At 47.3% G+C, this 27,279-nt stretch overlaps 2 protein-coding genes across 3 annotated transcripts in view; one reads left to right on the forward strand and one right to left on the reverse strand.

Moving 5' to 3' along the window:
• On the reverse strand, nucleotides 1-10,943 carry LOC125132247 (cytochrome b-c1 complex subunit 6, mitochondrial). Of its 2 annotated transcripts, none has more exons than XM_047789199.1 (4): nucleotides 10,484-10,943; nucleotides 5,407-5,433; nucleotides 4,512-4,673; nucleotides 1-220 (listed from the first exon to the last, which is right to left on the reverse strand). In XM_047789199.1, exons 1-4 carry the CDS (start codon nucleotides 10,535-10,537, stop codon nucleotides 188-190), a joined length of 276 nt encoding a protein of 91 aa, XP_047645155.1. In that variant the 5' UTR covers nucleotides 10,538-10,943; the 3' UTR covers nucleotides 1-187. The 2 variants fall into 2 exon arrangements, with proteins under 2 accessions (XP_047645155.1, XP_047645156.1); XM_047789200.1 differs by lacking the exon at nucleotides 10,484-10,943 and adding an exon at nucleotides 4,782-4,929.
• LRRC41 (leucine rich repeat containing 41) overlaps nucleotides 10,928-27,279 on the forward strand; it is a 22,361-nt gene continuing 6,009 nt past the window's right edge. Inside the window, exons 1-4 of the mRNA XM_047789193.1 lie at nucleotides 10,928-11,179; nucleotides 15,716-15,802; nucleotides 17,135-17,205; nucleotides 24,858-25,998. Coding sequence (XP_047645149.1) covers nucleotides 10,981-11,179; nucleotides 15,716-15,802; nucleotides 17,135-17,205; nucleotides 24,858-25,998 — 1,498 coding nt within the window. The 5' untranslated portion in view covers nucleotides 10,928-10,980. The remainder of the gene's footprint in view (nucleotides 11,180-15,715; nucleotides 15,803-17,134; nucleotides 17,206-24,857; nucleotides 25,999-27,279) is intronic.

The following is a 27,279-nucleotide window of genomic DNA, read 5'->3' on the forward strand; positions in this document are numbered from 1 at the left end:
TGCTGATGACTGGACTTTATTAAGATGCAATCACTGATAGTTACATAGATGCTACTTGCCTATGCCAAAATCCTTGAGGTCCACAAGAACTTAGTTACACAAATAAGAAACAAATGGCATGTCCAAAACCATAAGGAAACATCCTGACGCCCAAGTGCTGAAGGCTGGGGTGAAGGAATCTGCACATTTATTTCAAGCTGTTAAAGAGTTTGTGGGCCACCTAGATGGGGGAAAAGAAAAGGATGTCACCAATTGGGATCTTTAATGGTCCTTCATAACCTACAACAGTATGGGCTCTTCTCACCCCCTCCACAGCTCTCAGCCCTAGTGAACTCCATTTACTTGGATGCTCTCCCCCCTTGAGGGCCACACCTGAGCCATATGGAGGTTCCCACACTAGGGGTCTAAGCTGCCCGCCCATACCACAGCCACAGCCACGCCAGATCCTAACCTACAGAGTGAACCTGCGTCCTCATGGATGCTAGTCACATCCGTTTCCACTGAGCCATGATGGGAACTCCCTCTCTCCCTTCTAAATGGAACTCTCTCCTGCTTTTTTCATCTTTTGCCTTTTTTTTGGGTCTGTTGTCTTGCTGCCGGCCTATGCCACAGCAATGCCAGACCCAAGTCAAGTCTGTGACCTATACCACAGCTCACGGCAATGCCAGATCCTTAGCCCCATGAGTAAGGACAGGGATCGAACCCATGTCCTCATGGGTACTAGTCCGGTTCGTTAACCACTGAGCCATGACGGGAACTCCTTATTTTTCCCATAAAACCTACTTACATTTTATTTCCTTTGAGCTTTCTCTATCTAAACAAGCTCCTGTCCCTATCTTCCCCACAGAAACTTATGCCTCCCGTATCACAGTGCTTATTAATTCAACAAATATTTATAAAACACTATTATATGCCAGGTACTGATCTATGTGCTAAGTGAGTCACAAGGGTAAACAAGACAGTATCTCTGTCTCCTATGGAACTTAGAGAACAATGAGAAATAGACACATAAGGTATCTTCTAACAGTGATAAACACTATGACGAAAATCAAATGGACGGGGGAGGCCAGGGAAAGTAGCAACTTTCAATAACTGTTCTGCTGTGTCTATGTTGGCTTACATACAACTCATTGAAGAAAGGATCCATGCCTATCTTTCATTCCCAGGTCTTAACCTTGTGCGTGGCTCATAAAAGTATTTACCACTTTAAACTATCCATTTCTGCTGCATTAAGTAGTTCACGTTGTCCTGAAACCATCAACCTCCAGAACTTTTGCGTTTTCTCAAAACAAAACTCTGTGCCCATTAAATAATTCCCCATTTTCCCTTCCTTCCAACCTCTGGCAACTGCTACTCAACTTTGTCTCAGTGAATGTGGCTACTGTAGGTACCTCAGATAAATGGAATGGTATTTGTTCTTTTGATTAATTTATTTTATTTAGCAGGTCTTCAAGGTTCATCCGTGATGTAGCCTATGTCAGCTTCCTTCCATTTTAAGGCTAAATAGTCCATCGTATGTATATAACATTTCATTGATCCATCCCACCAATGGACATGTGGGTTGCACCCACCTTTTGGCTATTATGAATGCTATGACCATGAACATGAATGGCCAAATACCTGTTTAAGTCCCTGAACAGAATCTCGGTTCTTTTTTGAGGGCCTGCACCAACAGCATACAGAAGTTTCCCTACCAGGCACCAAACCTGTGCCACTGCGGTGACACTCCTGGATCCTTAACCTGTTGTGCCATCAGGGAACTATCAGAATCTCTTTTGCGTGTATACCCAGAAGTAAAGCTGCTGGATCATATGGTATTATGTTTAATTTTTTGAATATTTATTTCTTTTTATTGCCAAATAGTATTGTTACGTGGATAAATCACATTTTATCTACCCATTTAGCAGGTTGATAAATATTTACATTGTTTTTAATTTTAGTTTTTCTTTGGTTTTTTTTTGTTTGTTTTTGCCATTTCTTGGGCCGCTCTCGTGGCATATGGAGTTTCCCAGGCTAGGGATCTAATTGGAGCTGTAGCCTACACCACAGCCACAGCAACATGGGATCCGAGCCATTTCTTCGACCTACCCCACAGCTCACGGCAACTCGGGATCCTTAACCCACTGAGCAAGGCCAGGGATTGAACCCACAACCTCATGGTTCCTAGTCAGATTCATTAACCACTGAGCCACGACAGGAACTCCCTAATTTTAGCTATTATGAATGATTCTATGAACATCTGTCCACAAGTCTGAGTGCAGAATTGTTTTCATTTCTTTTAGGTATATACCTAGGAGTAGAATTGCTGGACCATACATTAACTAATTTCAACATTCTGAAGAACTGCCAAATTGTTTCCCATAGGGCTACACCAATTTACATTCCCATTAGCAGTGTCTATGAGGTCTGCAGTTTCTCCACATCACCAACACTCATTTTTTTTTAATAATACGGAGAACTGTGTATGCTTATTTTCCCTCTTTCCACTATAATCATGTTGAAAAGAAATAAAAGTTGAATAACTATATAAACCAGGGGATGGATAAAAATAAAATATACATCAATGGAAAAAATATAATACCTCTTCATAATATTTTATATGTAAATGTGTTCATTATAACTTCATTTTTGTTTAAAAACCTGATAGTATACACAAGAAAACATGGTTCTAAGTAGTATGATTTCAGTTGGATTTTTCTGCCTTTATTATCTAAATTGGGATTGTTGAAGCATAAATAATGAAAGTCGGCTAAGGAGAGACGGTTAACTATTGAGGGAGTATTATCTGTTGGTTAAGGGACCCCTTCACATATTTCTCCCTAACTTTCTCATAGAGGTTCCCAGGCTAGGGGTTGAATCGGAACTATAGCTGCCGGCCTACACCACAGCCACAGCAACTTGGGATCCGAGCTATGTCTGTGACCTACACCACCACTCATGGCAACACTGGATCCTTAACCCACTGAGCGAGAGCAGGGATCAAACTCCCACCTTCATGGATACCAGTCAGATTCTCAACCCAATGAGGCACAAGAGAAAATCCCCAATCATTTTTTTGGGCTTTTGGTTGTTGTTGGTGGTTTTTGCTTTTTAGGGCCACACCCACAGCATATGGTGGTTTCCAGGCTACAGGTCGAATCAGACCTACACTTGCCTGCCATAGCCACAGCATCTCGGGATCCGAGCCTCGTCTGTGACCTATACAACTCACAGCAATGCTGGATCCCCGACACACTGAGTGAAGCCAGGGATTGAACCCTCATCCTCATGGACCCTAAATGGATTTGTTTCCACTGTGCCACAATGCGAACTGCCCCAATCAGTTTTAACATAAGCAATTGTGTCAAACTTTGCCTACCCTATAATTTATTACAATACACGAGAATTGGAGTTCCTGTTGTGGCTCAGAGGTTAACGAACCCAAATAGCATCCATGAGGACATGGATTCGATTCCTGACCTAGCTCAGTGGGTTATGGATCTGGCGTTGCCATGAGCTGTGGCGCAGGTCACAGATGCAGCTCGGCTTCAGCGTTGCTGTGGCTGCGGCGTAGGCTGGCGGCTACAGCTCCTATTCGACCTCTAGCCTGGGAACCGCCATATGCCGCAGGTGAGGCCCTAAAAAAAAATATATATATATATATAGAGAGAGAGAGAGAGAGAATATATATATATATATATTGAATATATATAACACAAGTTTACTTTTAAAATAATAATGATAATAACCTTGTGTAGCAACTACTATGTATAAGGCACACAGGAGGATATAACTTATTTTAAAAAGTAGCCTTTTGGGAGGAATTCCCACTGTGGCTCCCACTGGAATTCCCAGTAGAGTGTCTGTGAGGGATATGGGTTCAATCCCTGGTATCGCTCAGTGGGTTAAGAATCTGGCCTTGCTGCAAGCTGCAGCAAAGGTCACAGATGTGGCTTGGAGGCCAGGAATTTCCATATGCCACAGATGTGGCAATAAAAAGAAAAAAATAATAAAATAAAAAATAAATTAAAAATTTTAAAGTAGCCTTCTGGGAATTCCTGCTGTGGTACAGTAGATCAGCGGCACCAGCAGTGCTGGGACGCAGGTTCAATCCCTGGCCTGGCACAGCGGATAAAAGATCCAGTGCTGCCACAGCTGTGGCTTAGGTCACAAATGTCGTTAGAGCTGATGCCTGGCCCAGGAACTCCATATGTCTCCAGGCAGCCAAAAGAGGGAAAAGGAAATATATACATATATATATATATATATATATAGCCTTTTGTACTTAAAATACAAAATCCAGTTTCCCTACTGTTTAGCAATGCAAATTAGGATATCACTTTTCTTCTCTGAGTCTCAGTTTCTCATCTGTAAAATGGAAATACTTGTCTCCAATGAAAGTGGAAGAATTACCTAAGATTAGGTATGTAAAGTGCTCAGTACTGTCCTGTCCCTAGGATAGTACCTGGTCAGCACCAAGCCTTCTCTGGCCACTGTAAGAGCTTTCCCCTCCTGGCTTTAGGAGAACTTACGCAGTGGTCTCTTGCATGCAAGAAGTCAAAGAGCTCCTCTGTGCAATCCTCCTCCGTCTGTGACCTGGAGGATACCCGCTGATCACAGAGCTCCAGCCGCTCCCGAGCCTTTATACATTTCTCTATCTGCTCGCATTGCTCTCTCACTGTTGTTAGAGGATCCTAAAGAAGAAACAAGCAAAAAAACAAAACGGGGTTTTAGGAGGAGACCCACAGACCATATCCTTTGATTAATACAACCACCAAACCAAGGTGCTGCCTCTGAATTACCGTGCAGAAGGCCAGCTGGCAGAGCCACACTGCCACCAGAAATGGCAGAATGGGGTCTCCCATTCAATTCTGATGCTAAGTAGTATGGGAAAGTTTCATATTCCTGCCTTCCAAGGTTGCCAGTATGCACTGAAAGCCTCAGTCCTATCTGAAAAACAAGGTGGTAAAGGAAACCTGGCCAAACCTGAAGTAGATCTCTAGGAGGCCTTACGTGTTAACACAGCATTTTGGGATATATAATGCCTGTGAATTTCAATTCCCCTTGTCTGACAACAAGGCCTATGCGCCCCAGTTGCCTAGCTAGAAAGCCAATGTTAACACGGACAAGGACCATCTAAAAAAACTTCCTCCGAGGATGCTTTATTAAACCACAAACAGCGCATGAATACCAGGCCCTCAAGATGCGACTCTGTTCTCCAATACCGTAACCGGAGAAACCCCAAACCCAGAAAGACTCAGCTTCCCAGGCCCACCCCCACCCCGTAAACACTACATAGGAAGTATCAAAGGCTTTTTCCGTTCCCATTCTCTTCAAGGTGTCAAGAATCCTAAAAACGCCCTTAGAGTTTCATGACACTCAAACTTTCTTTTACTGAGATGATTCCAAACCTGAGACAGCTCTTACCACTAATTCTTCCTCCTCCTCTTCCTCCTACAAAAAGAAAACAAAACATCAGCAGAAAATTTTATGACACATATATTCCACATCATGTTGATAGCTTTTTTTTTTTTTTTTTTGAGCCCGCGGCATAGGGAAGTTCCTTGGCCAGGGATCGAACCCCAAACCACTGCAGTGACAATGTCAGTTCCTTAACCCGATGTGCCACAAGAGAACTCCCATACTGATGTTTTAATCACTGAAAATAGGTATTACATTAATCATGTTTTTACAACTTATTGTATTTATGCTGCTTTGACATTTTAAGGGCTTTGTTCATCTTGAAGACAGACCCTCCCAGGGCTGGCTAATTTCTACAGCTTGCAAACAACTTACCTGGGGGCACATCCTTCACATGCAAACCAACCAATCCAACTTTATCTAACTCTCCAGCAGGAAACCAATTATTGCCCCTGCCCTAATCACATGAGGTCTAAGTATCATCCCAAAGCCCACCAAGAAACTAATTTTAAACTTGCCAGAGCATGCCTTTCCTGCCTCACCCATTCCTTCTGCTCCTGATTGGTCCAGGCACTTCCCCCATGCTGCCTGGGTAATAAGGCCTGCCCCCTTCTCGGAAGAACTATAAGTAATAAATGTTTCTTTCAAAAATCGTTGTCTTGGGAGTTCCCGTCGTGGGGCTTAGTGGTTAACCAATCCGACTGGTAACCATGAGGACCGCGGGTTCAATCCCTGGCCTCGCCCAGTGGGTTATGAATCCAGCATTGCAGTGAGCTGTGATGTAGGTCACAGACTCATCTCAGATCCCACATTGCTCTGGCTGTGATGCAGGTCAGCAGCTATAGCTCCGATTTGACCTCTAGCCTGTGAGCTTCCTTGTGCGTCAGGTGTGGCCCTAAAAAGACGAAAAAATACAAAAAACAAAAACAAAAAAACCCAGTTGTCTCATGGAGTTCCCACTGTGGTGTGGTGGGTTAAGAATCTGACTGCTGCAGCTCGGGTGGCTACAAAGGTGTGGGTTCGATCCCCAGCCCCACAAAGTGGGTTAAAGGACCCAGTGTTTGTTGCAGCTGCTGCTCAGATTCAATCCCTGGCCTGGGAACTTCTGCATGTCATGGGTACAGCCATAAATAAAGTAAAAAACAGTTGTCTCCATACTTGTAACCTTACCCTACCTGATTAGAACAAATCCTGGGTAGAGTTCAACAAGGAAACACAATTTCATGTTCATTAGCAACAAACCTGTGTGTACAACACTCTAAAAGTTTATAAAGCACTTCACATCTGTCATGACTTGGTTAATTACAACAGCCCCTTAAGGGGTTCCCAGTTTAGGAATAAAAAACATTAATTAGGTTCCAGTAGTATCAGAAACAGTTTAACTCGAGTTCCTGTCATGGTGCAGTGAAAACAAATCCAACTAGAAACGATGAGGTCTCAGATTCAATCCCTGGCCTCGCTCAGTGGGTTAAGGATCCAGTATTGCTGTGAGCTGTAGTGTGGGTCACAGACGCAGCTTGGATCTCATGTGACTGTGGCTGCAGCGTAGGCTGGAAGCTGTAGCTCTGATGAGACCCCTAGTCTGGGAACCTCCACATGTCACAAGTGCAGCCGTAAAAAGCAAAAAAAAAAAAAAAAAAAAAGAAAAGAAAAGAAAGAAATAGTTTAATTTAACCCTTACATCCCAAACCAATTTAGGAAGCTAACATTTTCTTGTAGACTCTGACCTTGAATTGGGAATGCGAAAATGGACCAAATCTAAACTCCACTTAAGCTAGAGCGTAACTTAAGATAGTTTTTCGGTCACTGCTTTCTGCCTTGCTCAACTTCCAAGACTCTAAACAGACTGTCTCTATAAGTTTACCAGAGGTCTACACAACTCCACAAGTTTGAAAACATCGGACCCCACCTATTTTATTTCTGATTCAGAGGCACAACCTCACTTTCCTTTTTCCAAAGGGAGCAGTGTAAAAAAATTCCCCTTGGGAGCATCAGCATGGGCCTAAATCTGGGGCGCAGTAAACCCCAATCAGTATCTCAACCTGTCAAAAGTAAAGCATTTAGGGGAGTTCTCGTCATGGCACAGCGGAAACAAACCCAACTAGGAACCATGAGGTTGTGGGTTCAACCCCTGGCCTCACTCAGTGGGTTAAGGATCCGGCATTGCTGTGAGCTGTGGTGTAGGTTGAAGCTGAGGATCGGATCTTGCGTTGCTGTGGCTCTGGCGTAGGCGGGGAGCTACAGCTCCTATTAGACCCCTAGCCTGGGAACCTCCACATGCCGAGAGTGCATCCCTGAAAAGACCAAAAAAGCAAAACAAAACAAAAAAAAAGCATTTACCTGCCTGTGCATGCACATGTCCACGTTTAGGGGAAGGGAAAGAAAAGGCATACATACAGGAAAAAAAAAAAGAACTGGCTTAGCAATCTCTCATTGTGTTTTCAAAATTCCAACACAATCTGCCACATTCTCTATCATGATGAGACCAAAGCTCATCAAAGCTGGGAGTGAGGAGTTCCCATAATGGCTCAGTGGTTAAGGAATTCGACTAGGAACCATGAGGTTGCAGGTTGGATCCCTGGCCTTGCTCAGTGGGTTAAGGATCTGGCGTCGCCGTGAGCTGTGATTGTAGGTTGCAGACGTGGCTTGGATCCCGAGTTGCTGTGGCTCTGGCGTAGGCCGGTAGCTACAGCTGCGATTAGACCCCTAGCCTGGGAACCTCCATATGCCGCGGGAGCGGCCCTAGAAAAGGCAAAAAGACAAAAAAAAAAAAAAAACTGGGAGTGAGGGATAGGGCAGGTTCAACTGTAACCCAGGCCATTTACTCACAATTAGCAAAGGTGTCTTCTCAACATGAAGACGTTATTTAGAATATAATATTCTAATTTTTCATTAAATAAGACTTAACTCTGCTCTTTAAAAAAATTCATCCTGAAAAAGTTTTCCCAAATACTGAAATCGCATTCTGAGTTGGAAGCCAGAAATTAGTATCCTAGAAGACCTTTATATCATTTCCCTATTAGCAATGCTACTACACTGATCTTTTATTCTTCAATAATTTTGTGTCAAAAGTATCATGGCATGTTTTGGAAAAACTAACCCAAGTCTGCATATGGAGTCCTTCATGTAAAACTTCCTGTCAATGAGAAGAAACAAGGTGACGCTAAATCAAAAGATTCAGTCTCCATGAGGTATAAGTTCTTCAAAGTAAACCTCAGTTTTCTTAATTTTAAAACTGACTACTAGGAGATCCCATTGTGGCTCAGTGTTTAACGAATCCGACTAGGAACCACGAGGTTGCGGGTTCGATCTCTGGCCTTGCTCAGTGGGTTACGGATCCAGTGTTGCTATGAGTTATGGTACAGGTCGCAGACGAGGCTCGGATCCCGTGCTGCTGTGGCTCTGGCATAGCCCAGCAACTACAGCTGATGTTAGACCCTAGCCTGGGAACCTCCATATGCCATGGGTGCAGCCCTAGAAAAGGCAAAAAGACAAAAATATAAATAAATAAAACTGACTACTTGTTCACTTCCCTTTTTCTCCCACCTACTGCTGTGGTCAGTGAGCCCTACTGAACTTTCTGCTTTAGTTCCAGCTGAACTTCCTGCTGCTGGCTCCATTCCTTTCCGGTACTTTCTCTGAAAATAAGAGTTGAAAAAGGGAGTTCCCGCTGTGGCTCAGCAGATTACGAACCCGACTAGTATCCATGAGGATGTGGGTTCGATTCCTGGCCTCACTCAGTGGGTTAAGGATCCAGCATACTGTGAGCTGTGGTGGCTCAGATCTGGCCTTGCTGTGGTGTAGCTGCAGCTCCGATTCAACCCCTAGCCTGGGAACTTCCATATGGAGCGGGTGTGGCCCTAAAAAATTAAAGAGAGAGAGAGAGAGACTAGAAAAAATTATGGGATAAGCTAGTCTCTAACTTTTCTGAACCTATAAGCCCAGAATAGCTGCTGGGAAGTGACCTGAGCACAAATAATAGCAAGGAAATGTGCTGAAAAACAAAAAGCTAGCCGGGGAGTTCCCGTCGTGGCACAGTGGTTAACGAATCCGACTAGGAACCATGAGGTCGAAGGTTCGGTCCCTGCCCTTGCTCAGTGGGTTAACGATCCGGCGTTGCAGTGAGCTGTGGTGTAGGTCGCAGACGCGGCTCTGGTGTAGGTCGGTGGCTACAGCTCCGATTTGACCCCTAGCCTGGGAACCTCCATATGCCGCGGGAGCGGCCCAAGAAATAGCAAAAAGACAAAAAAAAAAGCTAGCTGGCTTCTGTAAAATGGTGCAATACTGTGACTGAGTCTTGGCTCCGGAACCATGCTGCTTGGGTTCAATTCCTGGCTCCCTGATTCATTAGCTGCGGGTCCTCAGGCAAGATACTTAGCGTCTCTATGCTTGTTTCCCCATCTGTAAAATGGCAATACTGAGTACCTAATATTTCCCAAGACTAAATGTGGGGCTTAAATGAATTAGTCCATATAACGCGCCTGAAACGGTAAGCCGCCAACAAATGATGATTCTTACACGGGCATTCTCCGCTGGCAGAGCGCTCCCTCTCCCATCACGGAATTACGCCGCACATGTCCACATTGTTCCCAGGGCAACTCCCCCCCGCCCCTTGCCACACACACACCCAAAGAAAAAGAAATCACTTTTTCACGGAAACTAGCGTAAGGCCAGGTGCCCGGAACATCCACACGAGACATGGTAGGGATTCCTGACCCGAGCTGAGGCAAGGTCTCAGTTGGTCCGCTTGCGCTCCAAACCCGTCAAACCAGGGGTTCTGACCACCTGACTGACTGCAAATACAGACACTATTTTCATAAAAGTTTGGTCCACACAGCATTTTCATTCTGGTTAAGTCTTCACTACATTCCTAGAATTGGGAAGCCGAGACCCAGAGAAAGCCTAGTCATCTAGGGGCCCAAGGTCACTCGACGACCTCCGGGGAAGGGTCGGGGGCACCAGCTTTCCCGACCCTGCAAACGCAACGGGGAAACCAGGGCCCAGAAGGCCCTGGCGTGTTTGGGCGGCCTAGTTCCTGAGCCTCAGGGCACTGAAAAGGGTCGAGTCGCCCTCCTGGTCTTACCTCCTTGGGATCTCCAGACCCAGTCAGCATCCTTCGCTCGTCCTCCAGCCCCATGTCCGGCTGCGGCTCTAGACTCAGCAGGAGCAGCAACAGCGGCACCTACTCCACTTCAGGATCAAGAAGGACTAGTAAGGGTCACTCGGCGGATATCCGGCGACCTGGCCGGAAGTGCGGCAGACTCGTCGTAGTCGCGAACACACGCTCCGATTGGCATGTACTATCGCCCAGAGGCAGGGGATAGGGGTAGCTGGTACTGGCACTAGGGGAGGAATGGCTAAGGAATAACCCCTCAGTCACGCCACACCCAAATATATTGACCTCGGTGTTTATTTGCAATATCGGATTCTAAGGAGCTTGGGAAATATGCAGAAGCTTTCGATGTTCCTTTAGCCTAGTTCTCGTTCTTCCCCACATCGCTGATGGACGCGTCCTAACTGCTGACCTTTTCAAGATGGCGTCCCGAGAGTGCCACCCTCGGGCTCGCGCACCTCCCCAAGATGGCGGCGCCCGAGGCCTGGCGCGCCCGGAGTTGCTGGTTCTGTGAGGTAGCGGCGGCAACGACCATGGAGGCCACGTCCCGGGAGGCGGCGCCAGCGAAGAGCTCGGCCTCGGGCCCCAGCGCTCCCCCCGCCCTGTTCGAGCTGTGCGGGCGGGCGGTGAGCGCCCATATGGGGGTTCTGGAGAGTGGGGTGTGGGGTAAGTCGCGGGGTGAAGGGCTACCTCTAGCAAGGAGCGGAGGCGGCCCAGCAACCGGGGGGCGCGGGGGGCGAGGCCGGGAGGCCTGGGGCAAGGCCCAGCCCCGGGCACTGGAAGGCATTATCGTGGGGTCGGAGCGTGAATTCCGTGACTGACAGGGCTGAGGCAGTAAGGTCGGCGACCAAACCAGCAGGTGGACCCGCACCGCGGCCTGGCTGGGGGGCGCGGGTGGCGAGGCCAGGAGGCCCGGTCTGGGACGAAGCAGGCAGGGCCCGGGCTGCGGAGGCGGGACTGACGGCCCGGGCTGTGGGCACCGAAGTGACACTCGGGCTGGGCCGGGCTGCAGCGTCTCGGATGTTGAACGGACGGGCAGCGGGAGACCTGCTGCTGGGGGGCGGGGGCCGAGGCGGGGAGGCCCGGCCTAAGGCCGGGAGGCCAGGCCCGGGGCCACCTAAGCTGACGGACGGCGCGGGGCCGCGGGTGTCCGCAGGGCAGACTGCGGGGTTCGAGACGCCGGAGGCCGAGCCGCTGGGCGAGGGCGGCCAGTGGGCTGCAGAGTGCGGGGATGAGGCAGCGGGAGAGGCCGAAAGACGCGGGGCGCCGAGGCCTGTCCGACGGCCCGGGGCCGGAGGGAGCGATCTGTGGCCCGGGCCTCGGGTGCCAAACGGACTGAGCGGCAGACTGACGGGCAGGGCACGGAGCGAACAGAGGCCGCTCGGATTGGCCGGGGCGGTGAGGAAGGGCCACGGAGGCCCGGGGATCCCGACCTGGAAGGGGGCGCGGCGCCGCTAGGAGGCCCGGGTCCGAGTGGATTGAAAGGAGGCCCCGGGCCCGAGAGCGGCCGGCCCGGCCTCGGTGGAGGGCGCGCGGGCTGAGCAGCAGAGGCGGTCGGGCTGGGGCCCTGGGATGAGGGCCGGGGAGCCTGGGAGGACCCGCGGCCGGGCGGGCCGCGGCACGGAGGAGGGAGGCCTGCAGCCGGACGGGCCGGAGGAGGCCCGGCCGTGCGGGGGGTACCGCCCGCCGCAGCCTGGCAGCTGAGGAAGAGGACGCGGGTCGGCGACCCGGGCACCGAGAGCGAGTGAAAGAGAGGAAAGTGAGGGCCCTGGGGGGAGGCCTGGCGCGCGGGGCGGGGTGGGGGAGCCCAAGGAGGCCGCGGGCCTGACACTGCGGGTGGGAGGGGCTGGGGCCCCGAGGCCAGGGCTGAAGTTGCCGAGGACACGGCAGGCCGGGCTGCGGGCCCGGGGAAGAGGGAGCGGTGACAGGAGAGGAGGCCCTGGGCCTTGAGGGCGGGAGGGTCTGGAGTAGGCGGGGGGGGGGGGGGGGGGGGGGTGGAGAGAGAAGGGTCTTTTCAGGAGGAAGCCCCACCCCGTGAGGGAGGTCAGCAGTGGGGACCTGAAGTCCCGGGATGGAGGGGTTGGGTAATACTGGGAGGAGGCTGATGTGGAGAAAAGGCTGGGGGGTTTAGGGGGTTGGGCCTCCAGGAATAAGCCCCAAAGTTGTCTAGGGGTTAGGGAGGCACAGCGATGTAGCAAGGCCCTTGGTGAGGTGGGGGTCAGGCAAGGCTTTGGAAGAGGCCCAAGTGTCTGGTCTGGTGGGGGAAGACCATCTGAAGTCCTGGGGTGGGGGGAAACACCCTGGGGTCGGGGGGAGCCCTCCCTGTATCAAAAGCTAAGAAGAGTAGAGTCAGACTGGCCTGTAGGGAATGAGAAAATTCTCAGTGGCTCTGGCCAGGAGACTCAGAAAATCCTGGGGAATGTGGAAGAATGCACAGTGGATCTGGCTGTGTCAGCCTGGAGCTTCTAGGACACTAAAATTGGCTAGGAGGGAAGAGGACTGGGGGTGGTGGGCCAAGTTGGGAACGGGAAGCATTAAAGGTGCCGGCTGGAAAGAATAGGGAAGAGCCTGGCTTAAAGCGAATGGAGAAAGGAAGAGAGGAGTTTGTGGATAATAGGGGATCAGCACTCCTGTGTCTGTCGAGGGGATGGCTAAACAGAAGGGAGCTTATTGGAGGGAAGCGGAGGAAGAGCTCCTGTGGCCATAGGTTAGACCTCTCGGAAGGGTCATGTAAGCAGCCTGCTAAGCAGTACTGTTTTGGAGGAAGGTCTGTGTGGGCTAACAGCCAGGAACGCCTCCCTGGAAGTATCGGACTAGCATTTCTTTGTATAGGGAGAGAGAAGGGGAAGGTGAGTAGAGGCAGCAGGAGAAGATATAAAGAGAGAGAGAACAGGTATGTTATACCTTGAATGCCAGGATGTGGAACTTGGACTTTATCTTGAATGCAGTAGAGAGACTGCATTAATTAAGAGCAGTGGGAATTAATGCTTTTCTTTAGCAGGTACATTGAATACCTATCATGAACAAAGAATTGTACTGAGGTCTTGGCTATCAATTCATTTATTCCACAAGTAAAGATAAAAGGAGATCCTGGAAAATAAGTTTTCAAAGAGTTGCCTTAGGTATGGCATACTCCAAAATCTTGGAGTTTCCGTCATGGCTCAGTGGAAACGAATCTACTAGTATCCATGAGGACACAGGTTCCATCCCTGGCCTCACTCAGTGGGTTAAGGATCCAGAGTTGCTGTGAACTATAGTGTAGGTTGCAGACGCGGCTATGGTGTAGGCCAACAGCTGCAGCTCCGATTAGACCCGTAGCCTGGGAACCTCCACATGCTGTGGGTGCAACCCTAAAAAGACAACAACAACAACAAAATCTCAAGACTTGTTCTTGGCAGGATGGAGATGCTGTTGACTTAGTAAGAATAATAATAGCTAACATTTAGTGAGATTATGGCCAGTCATGGTCTACAAAAGATTGCAAGCGTGATCTTTAATTTTTCATAACAATCTTATGAGGTAGTTGTTATCTCCATTTTAAAATTGAGGCTTGGAGTTCCTGTCTTGGCTCAGTCGTTAACGAATCCGACTAGGAACCAGGAGGTTGCTGGTTTGATCCCTAGCCTCGCTCAGTGGGTTAAGGATCCAGCGTTGCTATGAGCTGTGGTGTAGGTCACAGACGCGGCTCAGATCCCGTGTTGCTGTGGCTCTGGCATAGGCTGGCAGCTACAGCTCTAATTGGACCCCTAGCCTGGGGACACCCATATGCTGTGGGCGAGGCCCTAGAAAAAGACAAAAAATAAAAAAATAATAAATAATAAAAATAAAACTGAGGCTCAAAAACATTACTTTGTCCATGAATTCATAATGAACTAAGTGGCACAATCAGAATTTCACTCAGATTTGTCCAACTCTAGAGACTAAACCATTTAGCCACAATATTGTAGTGCCTTTCAGATAGATCTAGGGAAGTCAGCAAGGGCAAGTTTTGTTTTAAAGATATATTGAATTTAGGAGTTCCTGTTGTGGCACAGCAGAAACGAATCCAACTAGGAACCATGAGGTTGTGGGTTCGATCCCCGGGCTTGCCCAGTGGGTTAGGGATCTGGCGTTGCCGTGAGCTGTGGTGTGGTTTGAAGACTCGGCTCAGATCCTGCATTGCTGAGGCTGTGGTGTAGGCTGGCAGCTGTAGCTCCAATTAGACCCCTAGCCTGGGAACCTCCATATGCCGCTGGTTTGGCCCTAAAAAAAAAAAAAGAAAAAGATGTATTGAATTTAGGGAGTTCCCATTGTGGCTCAGTGGTAATGAAACCAACTAGTATCCATGAGGATGCAGGTTCAATTTCTAGCCTCACTCAGTTGGTTAAGGATCTTGTGTTGCCATGACCTGCGGTGTAGGTCGAAGACACTATTTGGATCCCATGTTGCTGTGGCTGCGGCATAGACCAGCAGCTGCAGCTCTGATTCAACCCCTAGACTGGGAACTTCCATATGCTGCACGTGTGGCCCTAAAAACAAGGGGAAAAAAGATATATTGAATAGAGAGCCTAATTATTTCTACTCTTCATAGGAAAGTACTAGTTCAGGGTATAGTGGGAGCCCAAAGGATGAAAGTGGCCATTGGAAGAGGGGGAAGGGAATTCAGGAAAGACTTAATAAAGGGCATGTGATACATGAAAGATGAGTAGTTGGTATGCTAAAAGTGGCAAGGACATTCCTCCTGGTGGAGAGAATGGAATGACCAAGGCACAGAGGCAGAAAACAGGGAGTCAGGTAAAATGAAAAAAGTCATTTAGTAAGGCTGAAGTGTAGGAGGCAAAGCAGGGACCTGGAGAAATTAACAGGGCCCAGATTTTAAAGGCCTTTTTAAAATACTTTTTAAAAGTCCTATATTCCATAGGACTTTTTGAACGCAGAATGATTCATTATACTTGGGCAGAAGTGAACTACCAACTCCTAAATGACCCTGTCAGCTTGCTCTGTGGAATTATCTTACCCTCAAAGATATGCATGCCCCTGAAATTCCAGCTGCGAACTAAATGGCTGAAGATAAGTAGACCAGAGTTTGAATTAGACTTAGGTTAGCTTTTACAGGTTCTACTTGCCAAATGAGAAGTCTCTTTCTGTTTTCCTTTCCAGTAGGAAAAATAATGCTTGTAACCCTGGGAGAAAAAAAGTAAATTTTGTGTTTGGTTTTTGTAGCCCTCCCAGGCCCAATACTTCAAAGCATCTTACCTCTGCTCAATATATATTACTTGGAGAGGATTGAGGAAACTGCCCTCAAGAAAGGTGAGTGTTTTTCTGTCTTTCTCTCAGTGATTGTAAGCAAGGCACCATGATGTTCTTCAGGTAAATATCACACCTGATACCTGCATAGAACTTCATGCTTTTCAAAAAGTACCTTCACACCTAGTTTCTTATCTGATTCCTCAATGTCCTGTGAAACACAAAACAAATATGTGATCCCTGTTATACTAATAAAGGTGAAACCACTGGCACAGCACAATTAATAGCAAAGCCAGATAGACACCAGTTTTTTTTTGTTTTTTTGTTTTTTGGTTTTTTTGATAAGCAAGAAATAGATTTACTAAGATAGGATGCTTTGGGGAGTTCCTGTTGTGGCTCAGTGGTTAACAAATCCAACTAGGAACCATGAGGTTGCGGGTTCAATCCCTGGCCTTGCTCAGTGGGTTAAGGATCCGGCGTTGCTATGAGCTGTGGTGTAGGCTGCAGACTCGGCTCGGATCCCGCATTGCTGTGGCTCTGGTGTAGACCGGTGGCTGTAGCTCCAATTCGACCCCTGGCCTGGGAACCCCCATATGCCGTGGGAAGCGGCCCAAGAAATGGCAAAAAGACAAAAAAAAAAAAAATAGGATGCTTTGGAGTTCCCGTCATGGCTCAGTGGTTAACAAATCTGACTAGGAACCATGAGGTTGCAGGTTCAATCCCTGGCCTTGCTCAGTGGGTTAAGGATCTGGTGTTGCTATGAGCTGTGGTGTAGGCTGCAGACTCGGCTCGGATCCCGTGTTGCTGTGGCTCTGGCATAGGCCGGCAGCTACAGCTCTGATTCACCCCTAGCCTGGGAACTGCCATATGCCGCTGGTGCAGCCCTAGAAAAGGCAAAAAGACAAAAAAAAATATATATATATATATATGTATAGGATGCTTGTGAGAGGTACAGGTGGGCAGACACAAAGGCTCTGCCAGAACCCAGTTTTTTGAATCTTAGCTTTTCTATTTTACCCAGCTGCCTCCCAAGTCCCTCATTGGACACCTCTGTTAATATCTAACATTTATCTAACTAACCTTCATGTTCCAAGCACTGTCATAGGCACTTTACTTGGAGACACTCATTTAGTATTTTCAACAACTTTGTGAAACAGCTATTATTAACTACATTTTATAGATAAGGAAATTGAGATGCAAAAAAATTAAGTAATTTGCTCAAGTCACACAGATAGACTATGGTTTGCAGATATTTGACCCAAGCAGTCTGTCTTTCGAGCCAGTGCGCTTTACCACTCTGCCATATTGTTTCTAAAAAAGGACATTAAAAGGCCGATGTGCTTCACTCATGGTGACCAAGGAGCAGCCAAATAAATGTGGTCTTTCTCTCTACAGGCCTCTCTACTCAGGCCATTTGGCGCCGACTATGGGATGAGCTGATGAAGACAAGGCCTTCCAGTCTGGAAGTAAGTTAAGGCACCAGCTTGAACTCTGGCCTGACTCTGCACAGTGAAAGCAGGAACAGCACACAGACATAAGCAGTGTATTGGTAAAGTGCAGGGGCAGGGATGGAATGAATTTGGGAAGAGAGTTCTGATGGCTTGGTCTTTTCCATTTGACATTGATCACTGACGTGCTTACTCACCGTATTTGCAGGTGATACAAAACAGGGACAGGTAGTGATCACAATGGATGGCAGAACCTGGACTCAGGTCTTGACAGGGCTGGAGCAGTGGGCAAAACTAACAAGACGAAATTTAATAGAATAAATCACCTCTTCACTTGAGTCTAAAAAATTCCAATTGCATGACCTCAGGGTAATGGGTGGAGGGGTCTAGCCTAGCAGCAGCTTGTATAGAGAAAATTTCAGGGGGTTTAAGTTGACACCGTGCTGGAGCCACTCATATGATGACTATATCCTGAGCCATGTGAGCTAATGTAACTGAACTGTAGACTGAAGGACAAGGGAAATGGTAGATCTGCCTGGCTCTGCAGTGGTCAGGCTGTCCCTGGAGTGCGGAGAAAGAAGTCAAACCTCATCATGTGAGTCACTTTTGGAAGACTGGAGTTGTTTTTCCTGAAAAGGAGAAGACTTGGGGAACATGAACTGTCTTGAAATATGTGAAAGAAGGATTAATAGACTTGTCCTGGGTGGAAGCTAAAGAAGGATACATTTTTGCTAAACTAAATGTGGAATGTTTAAACTCTGAACTTATTGGCCATAAAACAAGTTTAACTCCATAGGTAATAAGCTTCCCATCACTGTTTAATATTTAATGGATTCTGGATAGCTACCTCACACAAGGGTATGGTAGAAGAAATTTAGCATTGTTAGAGGTGGCGGACAAGATATTTTTCAGGGCTCCTTTTAGCCCTGAGATTCTGTTATTCATGGGTTCAGATATAACTCACTTTAGCTCTCATTGAAGCAGAATTCCTTTTGCTGCTCCAAAATTAGGTGACAGGACAGATTGAGTTCAATAAACATTTGCTAAAACTTACCACATACCATGTCTTATGTGATATGCTAGAAGTACAGACACAGTCCCTGATTTTTTTTTTTTTTTTTTTGCACAGTCCCCAATCATGAGGAACTACCAGTTTGCACATGAGGAAATGTGCAAACAAATACATCATGTATGGAAGGGCAAATGGTATGATCGAGTAGAGTGAGGAGATGGAGGGAGAAGGGAGCAAAAAAGTCTCTCCTAGGAGTTCCCGTCATGGCGCAGCAGAAATGCATCCGACTAGGAACCATGAGGTTGCGGGTTCGATCCCTGGCCTTGCTCAGTGGGTTAAGGATCTGGCGTTGATGTGAGCTGTGGTGTAGGTTGCAGATGCAGCTCGGATCTGGTGTTGCTGTGGCTGTGGTGTAGGCCAGCGGCGACAGCTCTGATTAGACCCCTAGCCTGGGAACCTCCATATGCCATGGGTGTGGCCCAAAAAAGACAAAAGACAAAAAAAGAAAAAAAAGAAAGTCTCTCCTAGGAAGAAGTGTTTGAACTGGGCTTTATATGGTGAATGAGGCCAAATGATAAGAAAACAAGCCCTTATCAGGAACTGGAGATTTAATTTTAGAGGGTACACTAGATTCAGTAACATCCGACTGTATATACTTCAGCTTCTCTACTTCTAGACCTAAATGCAACTTCTAGAGTTTCATGTAATAACATTGAGTGAGGCCCAACAAAATTCTCAGGCATTGTGTATAGAAATTAGGCCTTATGAGGAAGAGAAGGGAACTCAAGAATATTAGAAAACAGCAACAGCTTCCTGCAACCTTCAAAAAAAACACGAGACTTAGTCTTTTACAGTGTCTCCCAAGTAGTGTGGTTGACTAGCAGGTGATAGAGATTATAATCTCTCTCTTTGAGAAAGCTTTTTTCAACATTATCTCAAGCTTCCTGGAATGGAATATCTATTTGTTATCTGTTTCCTTGTCTCAGAGTATTTCAGAACATTTAGGAAGCCCCAGGCTTATGGCCTAATAGTAGCCTACACAGGGGTCCTGACTTGGAGCACATCCATTCCAGAGGGTGTCTTCTTCCACTTTCCACTTTTGCAAAACAGTAACTCTCACTTGATTCATAATTCAAGCAGTTATTGGTGACTACTCAGTTCTAGGCACTACGCTAATTTCTAGGTATACAGTGATGAGCAAGATAGACAGAGCCCCCTTATAAAGCAATAGTAATTCAAACCGTGTAGTATTAAGAGATCTATGAAATAAAACAGATATTCTGGAGACAAAGCAATGGGGAAATAAAGGATTATTCAATAAATGATTCTCTAGCAACTGGTTAACCATTTGGAAAAAATAAACTTAGAACCTCACTTCACAATATACTCAATTTCTGTATAGGTTAAAGATTACACTGTAAAAAGTAAAAATACAAAGCAATTTCAAAAAAGAATAAAGGTCACTGGTTATCTTAATCTCAGGGTGGAGCATGCTAATCACTAAAGTGTGCAGAACCAAAAAACAAAATATAGACACATTTCACCATATAAAATGCCAACACTATAAACACAATTTAAAAGGTACATAAACTAGAAAAGAATGTTCGCAACTATATTTGCAAAATAAAAGGATACAGGAGTTCCCGTTGTGGCTCAGTGGAAATGAATCTGACTAGCATCCATGTGGACACAGGTTCAATCCCTGGCCTCAATCAGTGGGTTAAGGATCTGGTGTTGCCATGAGCCGTGGTGTAGGTTGCAGATGCGGCTTGGATCTGGCATTGCCGTGGCTGTGACGTAGGCCAGCGGCTACAGCTCTAATTTGACTAGCCTGGAAACCTCCATGTGCCACGGGTGCAGCCCTAAAAAGACAAATAAATAAATAAATAAAAGGATACAGAGAATAAGACACAGGTGAATATCCTAGTAGAATAAAATGAGTAAAGATTTGGACAAATCACAAAATATGCAAAAACCTTCAATAATGTAAAAAACATTGGAGATCCCATTGTGGCTCAGGGGTAACAAATCTGACTAGTATCCATGAGGAAATGGGTTCAATCCCTGCCCTCACTCAGTGGGCTGAGGATCCGGCGTTGCTGTGAGCTGTGGTGTAGGTTGCAGGTGCTTTTCGGATCCTGCATTGCTGTGGTGTAGGCCAGCAACTGCATCTCCAATTTGACCCCTAGCCTGGGAATTTCCGTATGCCATGGGTGTGGCCCTAAAAAGACAAAAGTAAAAAATGTTCAATCTCATTAATAATAAATGAGAAAGTAAAATTATACCTCTTAAATTAGTGAAGCCTTGTTTTAATTTGGTTTTGTTTTAGAAGATAATTCCAGGGTGGGTAGAACTTGTGTTTTCACATGCTTTTGGTGGAAGCAGAAATGTTACAACTTTCTTGGTGGGCAATCTGGTAAGCATTGCCAATAGTCTTTAAGATACTCAAATTCTTCAACTAGAAATTTTAAGAAGTATATCTTATAGTATATAAAAATTGAGAGGGAGGAGTTCTCACTGTGGCTCAGCAGTAATGAACCTGACTAGTATTCATGAGGATGTGGGTATGATCCCTGGCCCCATTCGGTGGGTTAAAGATCTGGCATTGCACTGAGCTGCAGTGTAGGTTGCAGACTCAGCTCGGATCCGGCATTGCTGTGGCTGTGGCATAGGCTGGCAGCTGCAGCTCTGATTCAGCCCCTAGTCTGGGAACTTCCATATGCCTTGGGTATGGCCCTAAAAAACAAACAAAAACCCAGACAGAATTCTCTTTATAGTTTAGCAAGCTAAGGATCCAGCGTTGTCACTGCAGTGGCTTTGGTCGCTACTGTGGCACTGGTTCAATCCCTGACCCAGGAACTTCCATATCCTGCTGGCACAGCCAAAAAAAAAAAAAAATTGAGATACTTACAAAGATTTATTTCCAGGTGTTCATTATAGCAAATTTTAATATAAAAAGCCAGAAACAATTTTAAGTATTTAATAATATGGAAATTATTAAATATAGTACATCCATATTTTCAAAATATTAATAAAGTCATTCTAAAAGTATTTATGTGGTGGTAAAAATGTTTAATCACATGGTGGTATAATGTTAAAAAAAAAAAATCCCAGCATTTGAAACTGTTTAGAATTGTCTCAGTGTTAGCAAAACAAGTTATCTATAACTTGTCACATATATACTTCCTTATATTTCCACAAATAATATTTCTGTTATCAGAAGAACAGTGGATGATACAGTTTATGAGTATTTGCAGACAGTATAAGAAAATCTTTAGCTCTCCCTGGTGGTACATATACTTCTTCCTTCCCGACCAGTGTCTGAGCTGCCAGCGCACTGTGGATGGGCCAGGGATTGATGGTGTTGGTAAGCAAATGTCATTTCACCTCTTTGGTGGTACCTCATTTCCCCTACTCTCACCCAGAAGAAAGTATTTAAATCTCTGCCTTGTCTGAGCTGTTGTATGCAAGATATCTCAGGTGTTGCTCCGTTTTGAAGTTTCAGCATAGAATCTTCTGCAAGGAGGTGATGGACTAAAATGCAGTGAATTGCTGTCTGCTCATGCATTAATTCATGAGAGAGGCCACTGAGATGTCAGCTAACTTTAGATGCTCATTTAATTTTCACAACTCGGTCAACTATAATAAAATTTAGAAAAAACCTCTGATATAGGTATAGGTATACTCATCACTTTACAAATGATGAAACTGAGGCAGAGAGGAAAAGTGACTGCCTAAGGTTACATACAGTTCATGGGGGAGCACACCTGGGATTCAAGCTGAGGCAGCCTGGCTGTGGAGTGCATGCCCTCACTATGTCAAGCTGCGCTCACTGTGGCTATCACATGTCTGGGGTCTTCAAATTTGTTCCAAATTTTAAACTGGAACAAATATTTGAAATTTGTTCCAATTTCACATATTCTCTCCTGTTGTCTTCATACACCAATAAAATATCTGAGAAAGCCCAGTATTTAGTTATCTATAGCACATATGCCACATGCCTTATGGTCAGAAAAGCTGGAGCCATCTTGTCTCATCTTCACATCTTTGTCTAAATTTTAGGCCCAGATCTTTTAGTAACCATCTCTTTCTCTGGTGAAGTTGAAGCCTGCAAGTATTTTTCAAGGCTTTGAGTGTGGCCCAGCAAATGTGTAAAAAAAAAGTGTAGCTCGAGGCAGGATTTGAAGGATTCAGGAAAACCCTCTTTGTTTCCACTTAAGGCAAGTAGAGATTTGGTTCCAGGCATTTTTTCCTGCTCCCCTCTTGCCCCAACACTGCTGCTGGAGAGCCCCTTCTCTTATTTATGCCACGCAGTCAGCTCAAATGAAGCCTTTCCTAGTTTTTACCATGGCAGGCACAGTCTTAGGGAATGGCTCAGGAAGGGGAATGACGCTTGCCTGCTAAGGACCTCAGGTAAACAGGGTCAGTCTGGTACGAGGGAATGCATGGAGGCAGGGCAAATACCAAACGAAGTGTCTTATTTTTGGTCTTGGGGAACCTCAGGCCCCCACTGCCTTTGCTTCAAGCCCAAGAAGCACCCTGCTTAACAGGCTCCGCCTCCATCAAGTCCATTTCACACTTCCTGTCTGAGGTAATTCTCATCAACAGCAGCAGAGGTGGCATTTTGTATTTTATAGTTTACAAGTGCTTTAAATTTGCGTTTGTCTCATTTGATCAGCACAATAAACCTGTGAAATAGGTGATATTATCTACATTTCACAGATGACGAAGTTCAAGGAGGCAGAGTGTAGTGGCAGAGCGGGCGCTTTCATCAAAGTCATTGGACTTTCTAAGCACATTAGGAGAGAAGGGGGGCTTAGAGAAACATTTGTCTGTGTGTCCTCTTGAGGTAGGTAGCAGTAGTTGCTAATCTCTGATATACATCAGAATTTAAAAAAAAAAAAAGATGCATAGACCTTACCTCAGATGTAACATAACAAAATCAACAAGTCTGGGTACCTGGCATATGAATTTTGGGAAAAACTGCGCAGTAGTCCTCTTGTGGTACAGCAGACTGAGGACCCAGTGTTGTCACTGCAGCAGCTCAGGTTGGATCCGTGGCCCAGGAACTTTTGTATACTGTGGGCACTGCCAAAACCAAAACCAACCAAACAAAAAACCCCACAGTAAATTCTGGTGTGAACCAAAGGCTAAAAATCCCGTGTTCAGTTTTTTTCTTCTTGGCCACATCTGCAGCATGTTCCCAGGCCAGGGGTCGAACCTGTGCCACATCAGCAACCTGAGCTGCTCCAGCAACAGCGCTGGATCCCTAACCTGCTTAGCCACAAGAGAACTCCCAAAGTTCTAAATTTATCAGAGTGGAGTTCCTCTTTGGCTCTGATTTTAAGGGCCTGGCATTGTCACTGCGATGGTTCTAGTTACAGCTCTGGCACGGGTTTGATCCCTGGCCTGGGAACTGCGTGTCATAGGTGCGCCTCCCCCCAAAAAAATACCAAGACGTGGTCCCTCCTCTCCAGGAATTTCTGATCTGGTTGGGATAAGATGTGAAGATGTGTACCCAGGCAGAGACACAACATCATGAGACAAATGTGCCGACGTGTGAGACTTGAGTAGTCCCAACAGGAGAGCTTTAGGGGGGGTAGAGTGGGGGTGGAAGGGTGGGGGCAGACCAAGACAATGAGACTAACGGCCTCAAAGAGCACTTTCAGGAAGTCTATTTGGTTTGGCAATGGGGAGCATTTCTGGCAGATGCAGGGAAGGACACAGAAGAGAGGTTTGGGTCAGTGAGGTGACCAGTTTGGCCAGAGCAAAGCATTCATGAACAAGATGTGGGAGATACAGCTTCTCAGGCAGGCAGAGGCCCTGCCAGGCTCGGGAACTTCCAAAGTGACGTAGCCCTGATCCCCCAGGCAGCTGGGTAACACGAGGGGTTTTAAAGAACAATTAATATAAAGATGAATCCAGGAGTTCATTTTGTGGCTCAGCAGGTTAAAAACCCAACAGTGTCTGTGAGGATTCAGGTTCAATCCCTGGCCTCCACTCTGTGGGTTAAGGATCCAGCGCTGCCAGAAGCTATGGCGTAGCCTGCAGATGTGGCTCAGATCTGGCGTTGCTATGGCTGTGGTGTAGGCCAGCAGCTGCAGTTCCGACTCAACCCCTACCTAGCCAGGAACTTCCATATGCAGCAGGTGCGGCCATTTAAAAAACAAAAAAACACAAAGATGAATCTCGTGGACTCATGCAAAAGTTTGGGAAGGGAACAAAAAGAGCAATAAGCTAATGAAGTTGCCAGCTGGGAAGTGATAAGTGTCTGAACAAAGATGGAAGTGTTAAGAATGGAAAGTAAGGACCAGGTTCTAGAAACAAATATGCAAGAATTTATAGGATTGCTTCACTTGAGAGGCATTGTCGCAAAATACTCTGGAACCAGATTCTCTGGGCTAAAATCTTAATCCTGTCACTTCGCTGTGTAACTACAGTCACCACCTTTGTGCCTTGGCTTTCTTACCTATAAAATGGATCCAGTAGTAATACATACCTCAAAGATGTGAGGATTACATGAATTTGCATAAATTATTTAGAATGTTACCTGGCTTAGTATAAAGCTAGCTCCCAGAAGGAAGGCAACTAAGTTGCTAACAGTTCTGTGGGTAGCACTCTTAGTATCACAGCTGTCTGGAATGTTCTCTGCTTTCAGAGTGTGACCTGTTGGCGAGCCAAGTTTATGGAGGCCTTTTTTTCCCATGTTCTACGTGGGACCATTGATGTGTCTTCCGACAGGCGTCTTTGTGACCAGCGCTTCTCGCCTCTCCTGCATAGCTCCCGCCACGTCCGGCAGCTCACCATCTGCAACATGCTGCAGGGGGCAACTGAGCTGGTGGCAGAGCCCAACCGCAGGGTTCTGGAGACCCTGGCCAGCTCCCTGCACACCCTCAAGTTCCGACACCTGCTCTTTTCTGATGTGGCTGCTCAGCAGTCACTTCGGCAGCTGTTACATCAGCTTATTCACCATGGGGCTGTCAGCCAGGTGTCGCTGTACTCCTGGCCTGTGCCTGAGTCAGCCCTTTTCATTCTCATCCTCACCATGAGTGCTGGCTTCTGGCAGCCAGGCCCTGGGGGCCCCCCCTGCCGCCTCTGTGGAGAGGCCTCCCGAGGCCGGGCCCCATCCCGAGATGAAGGGTCTCTCTTGCTGGGCTCACGCCGGCCTCGCCGGGATGCTGCTGAGCGATGTGCTGCAGCGCTGATGGCCTCGCGGCGAAAGAGCGAAGCCAAGCAGTCGGCCAGAGCCACACCCGCCACTCGTGTAACACGCCGGAGCACACAGGAGAGCCTGACAACAGGCGGGACAGACCCTAAGAGGGAGCTGCTCCCTCCAGCCACCTCCCACGAGGCTCCTGGCCCCAAACGCCCACCCTCTGCTCCAGCCACCACCTCCTTTGCCTCCGCCTCTTCCTCCACATCATCTAAACGGGCTCCAGCCAGCTCAGCCCCACAGCCTAAGCCCCTAAAGCGCTTTAAGCGAGCTGCAGGGAAGAAGGGTGCTCGCACCCGCCAGGGGGCTGCCGTGGAGTCTGAAGACCTGTATGACTTTGTTTTCATTGTGGCGGGTGAGAAGGAGGATGGGGAAGAGATGGAGATCGGGGAAGTGGCCTGTGGCGCTCTGGGTGGATCCGATCCCAGCTGCCTGGGGCTCCCAGCGCTGGAGGCGTCCCAGAGGTTCCGCAGCATCTCCACCTTGGAGCTCTTCACGGTTCCGCTCTCCACAGAGGCGGCTCTGACGCTGTGCCACCTGCTAAGCTCCTGGGTGTCTCTGGAGAGCCTCACACTTTCCTATAATGGTGAGTGCCCTGGAGGGGCAGGGGTTTGGCCTCCCAGCAGCACCACCTGTGCCCAGTCCTGTGGAGGGGGGTGGGGGGGGTATGATCAGGAAGCCAGAGATGTGGCCCTGCCTGCCCCACAGGGAGGCAGAAGGCACACACACGAAATAGTGGCCGACTGTCAGGGCTCGGAGAAGTGAACACCAGGTCTACAGGCTTGACCTAGTTGGAAGCAGGAGTTCCCGAGGGGCAGTGAGACTCTGAGGAACGAGGCTGTTTGAGGTACAGTAGGCAAACCGAGGCAGGGGAAAATATTCTGTCCAGGCCCAGGCAGGGCTGAGGTTGGCTCTCACCAGTCTTATCGAAGCAGCTGTACAAAAAGGCGTGGGACTTTTTTAAAAAATCAAACCAGCAACCTGCAAAGTCGTCCTCACTTCTTTCCCACCTGGTGGTACCTGTCTAGCCTAACTTCATCTCTGGCTAAATCCAGTAATCTGGAGTTCCCATTGTGGCTCAGTGGAAACAAACCTGCCCTGTATCCGTGGCACTCGGGTTCAATCCCTGGCCTCGCTCAGTGGGCTGCCATGAGCTGCGTTTTAGGTTATAGACACGGCTCAGATCCCATGTTGCTGTGGCTGGGATGCAGGCCGGCAGCTATAGCTCTGATTCAGTCCCTAGCAGGGAACTTCCATACGCCACAGGTGCAGCCCCCCGCAAAAAGAAAAAAATCAGTAATCTGGAGTTCCCATCGTGGCGCAGTGGTTAACGAATCCGACTAGGAACCATGAGGTTGCGGGTTCGGTCCCTGCCCTTGCTCAGCGGGTTAACGATCCGGCGTTGCCGTGAGCTGTGGTGTAGGCTGCTGACGCGGCTCGGATCCTGCGTTGCTGTGGCTCTGGCGTAGGCCGGTGGCTACAGCTCCGATTAGACCCCTAGCCTGGGAACCTCCATATGCCACGGGAGCGGCCCAAGAAATAGCAAAAAGACCCCCCCCCCAAAAAAAAAAATCAGTAATCTGCCTAGGTTGCTGAACACAAGTCACATACCTGCAGACTACTGGTGCTACTTTATACATTCAGTCATCAACCTCATGTGAACCTTGTTTGCAACATCACCTCCAATTCTTACTCTATTTCCAAACCCTTCCCCCTTCTTTCTCACCTCCCTCTTCACAGGGAAAAGAGAGGCCATCATACATGAACTCCTTCAGCTTATTAACCAACCTATAAACGCCTACATCTGCACTCTTCCTCCCCTCCCAGAAATGGCTGTCTCATCTAAGGCTAACTCTTCTACCTGTGC

The sequence above is a fragment of the Phacochoerus africanus genome, chromosome 8 (assembly GCF_016906955.1).
Source record: "Phacochoerus africanus isolate WHEZ1 chromosome 8, ROS_Pafr_v1, whole genome shotgun sequence".
Taxonomy (NCBI): domain Eukaryota; kingdom Metazoa; phylum Chordata; class Mammalia; order Artiodactyla; family Suidae; genus Phacochoerus; species Phacochoerus africanus.

Excerpts from the sequence above, each read along its gene's own strand:
- LOC125132247 (XM_047789199.1), bottom strand. The coding sequence starts at position 10,537 with ATGGGGCTGGAGGACGAGCGAAGGATGCTGACTGGGTCTGGAGATCCC. Across the intron at positions 5,434-10,483 it reads GGTCTGGAGATCCCAAGGAG|GAGGAAGAGGAGGAGGAAGA; the intron begins GTAAGACCAGGA and ends TTCTTTTTGTAG. Across the intron at positions 221-4,511 it reads TGCATGCAAGAGACCACTGC|GTGGCCCACAAACTCTTTAA; the intron begins GTAAGTTCTCCT and ends TCCCCCATCTAG.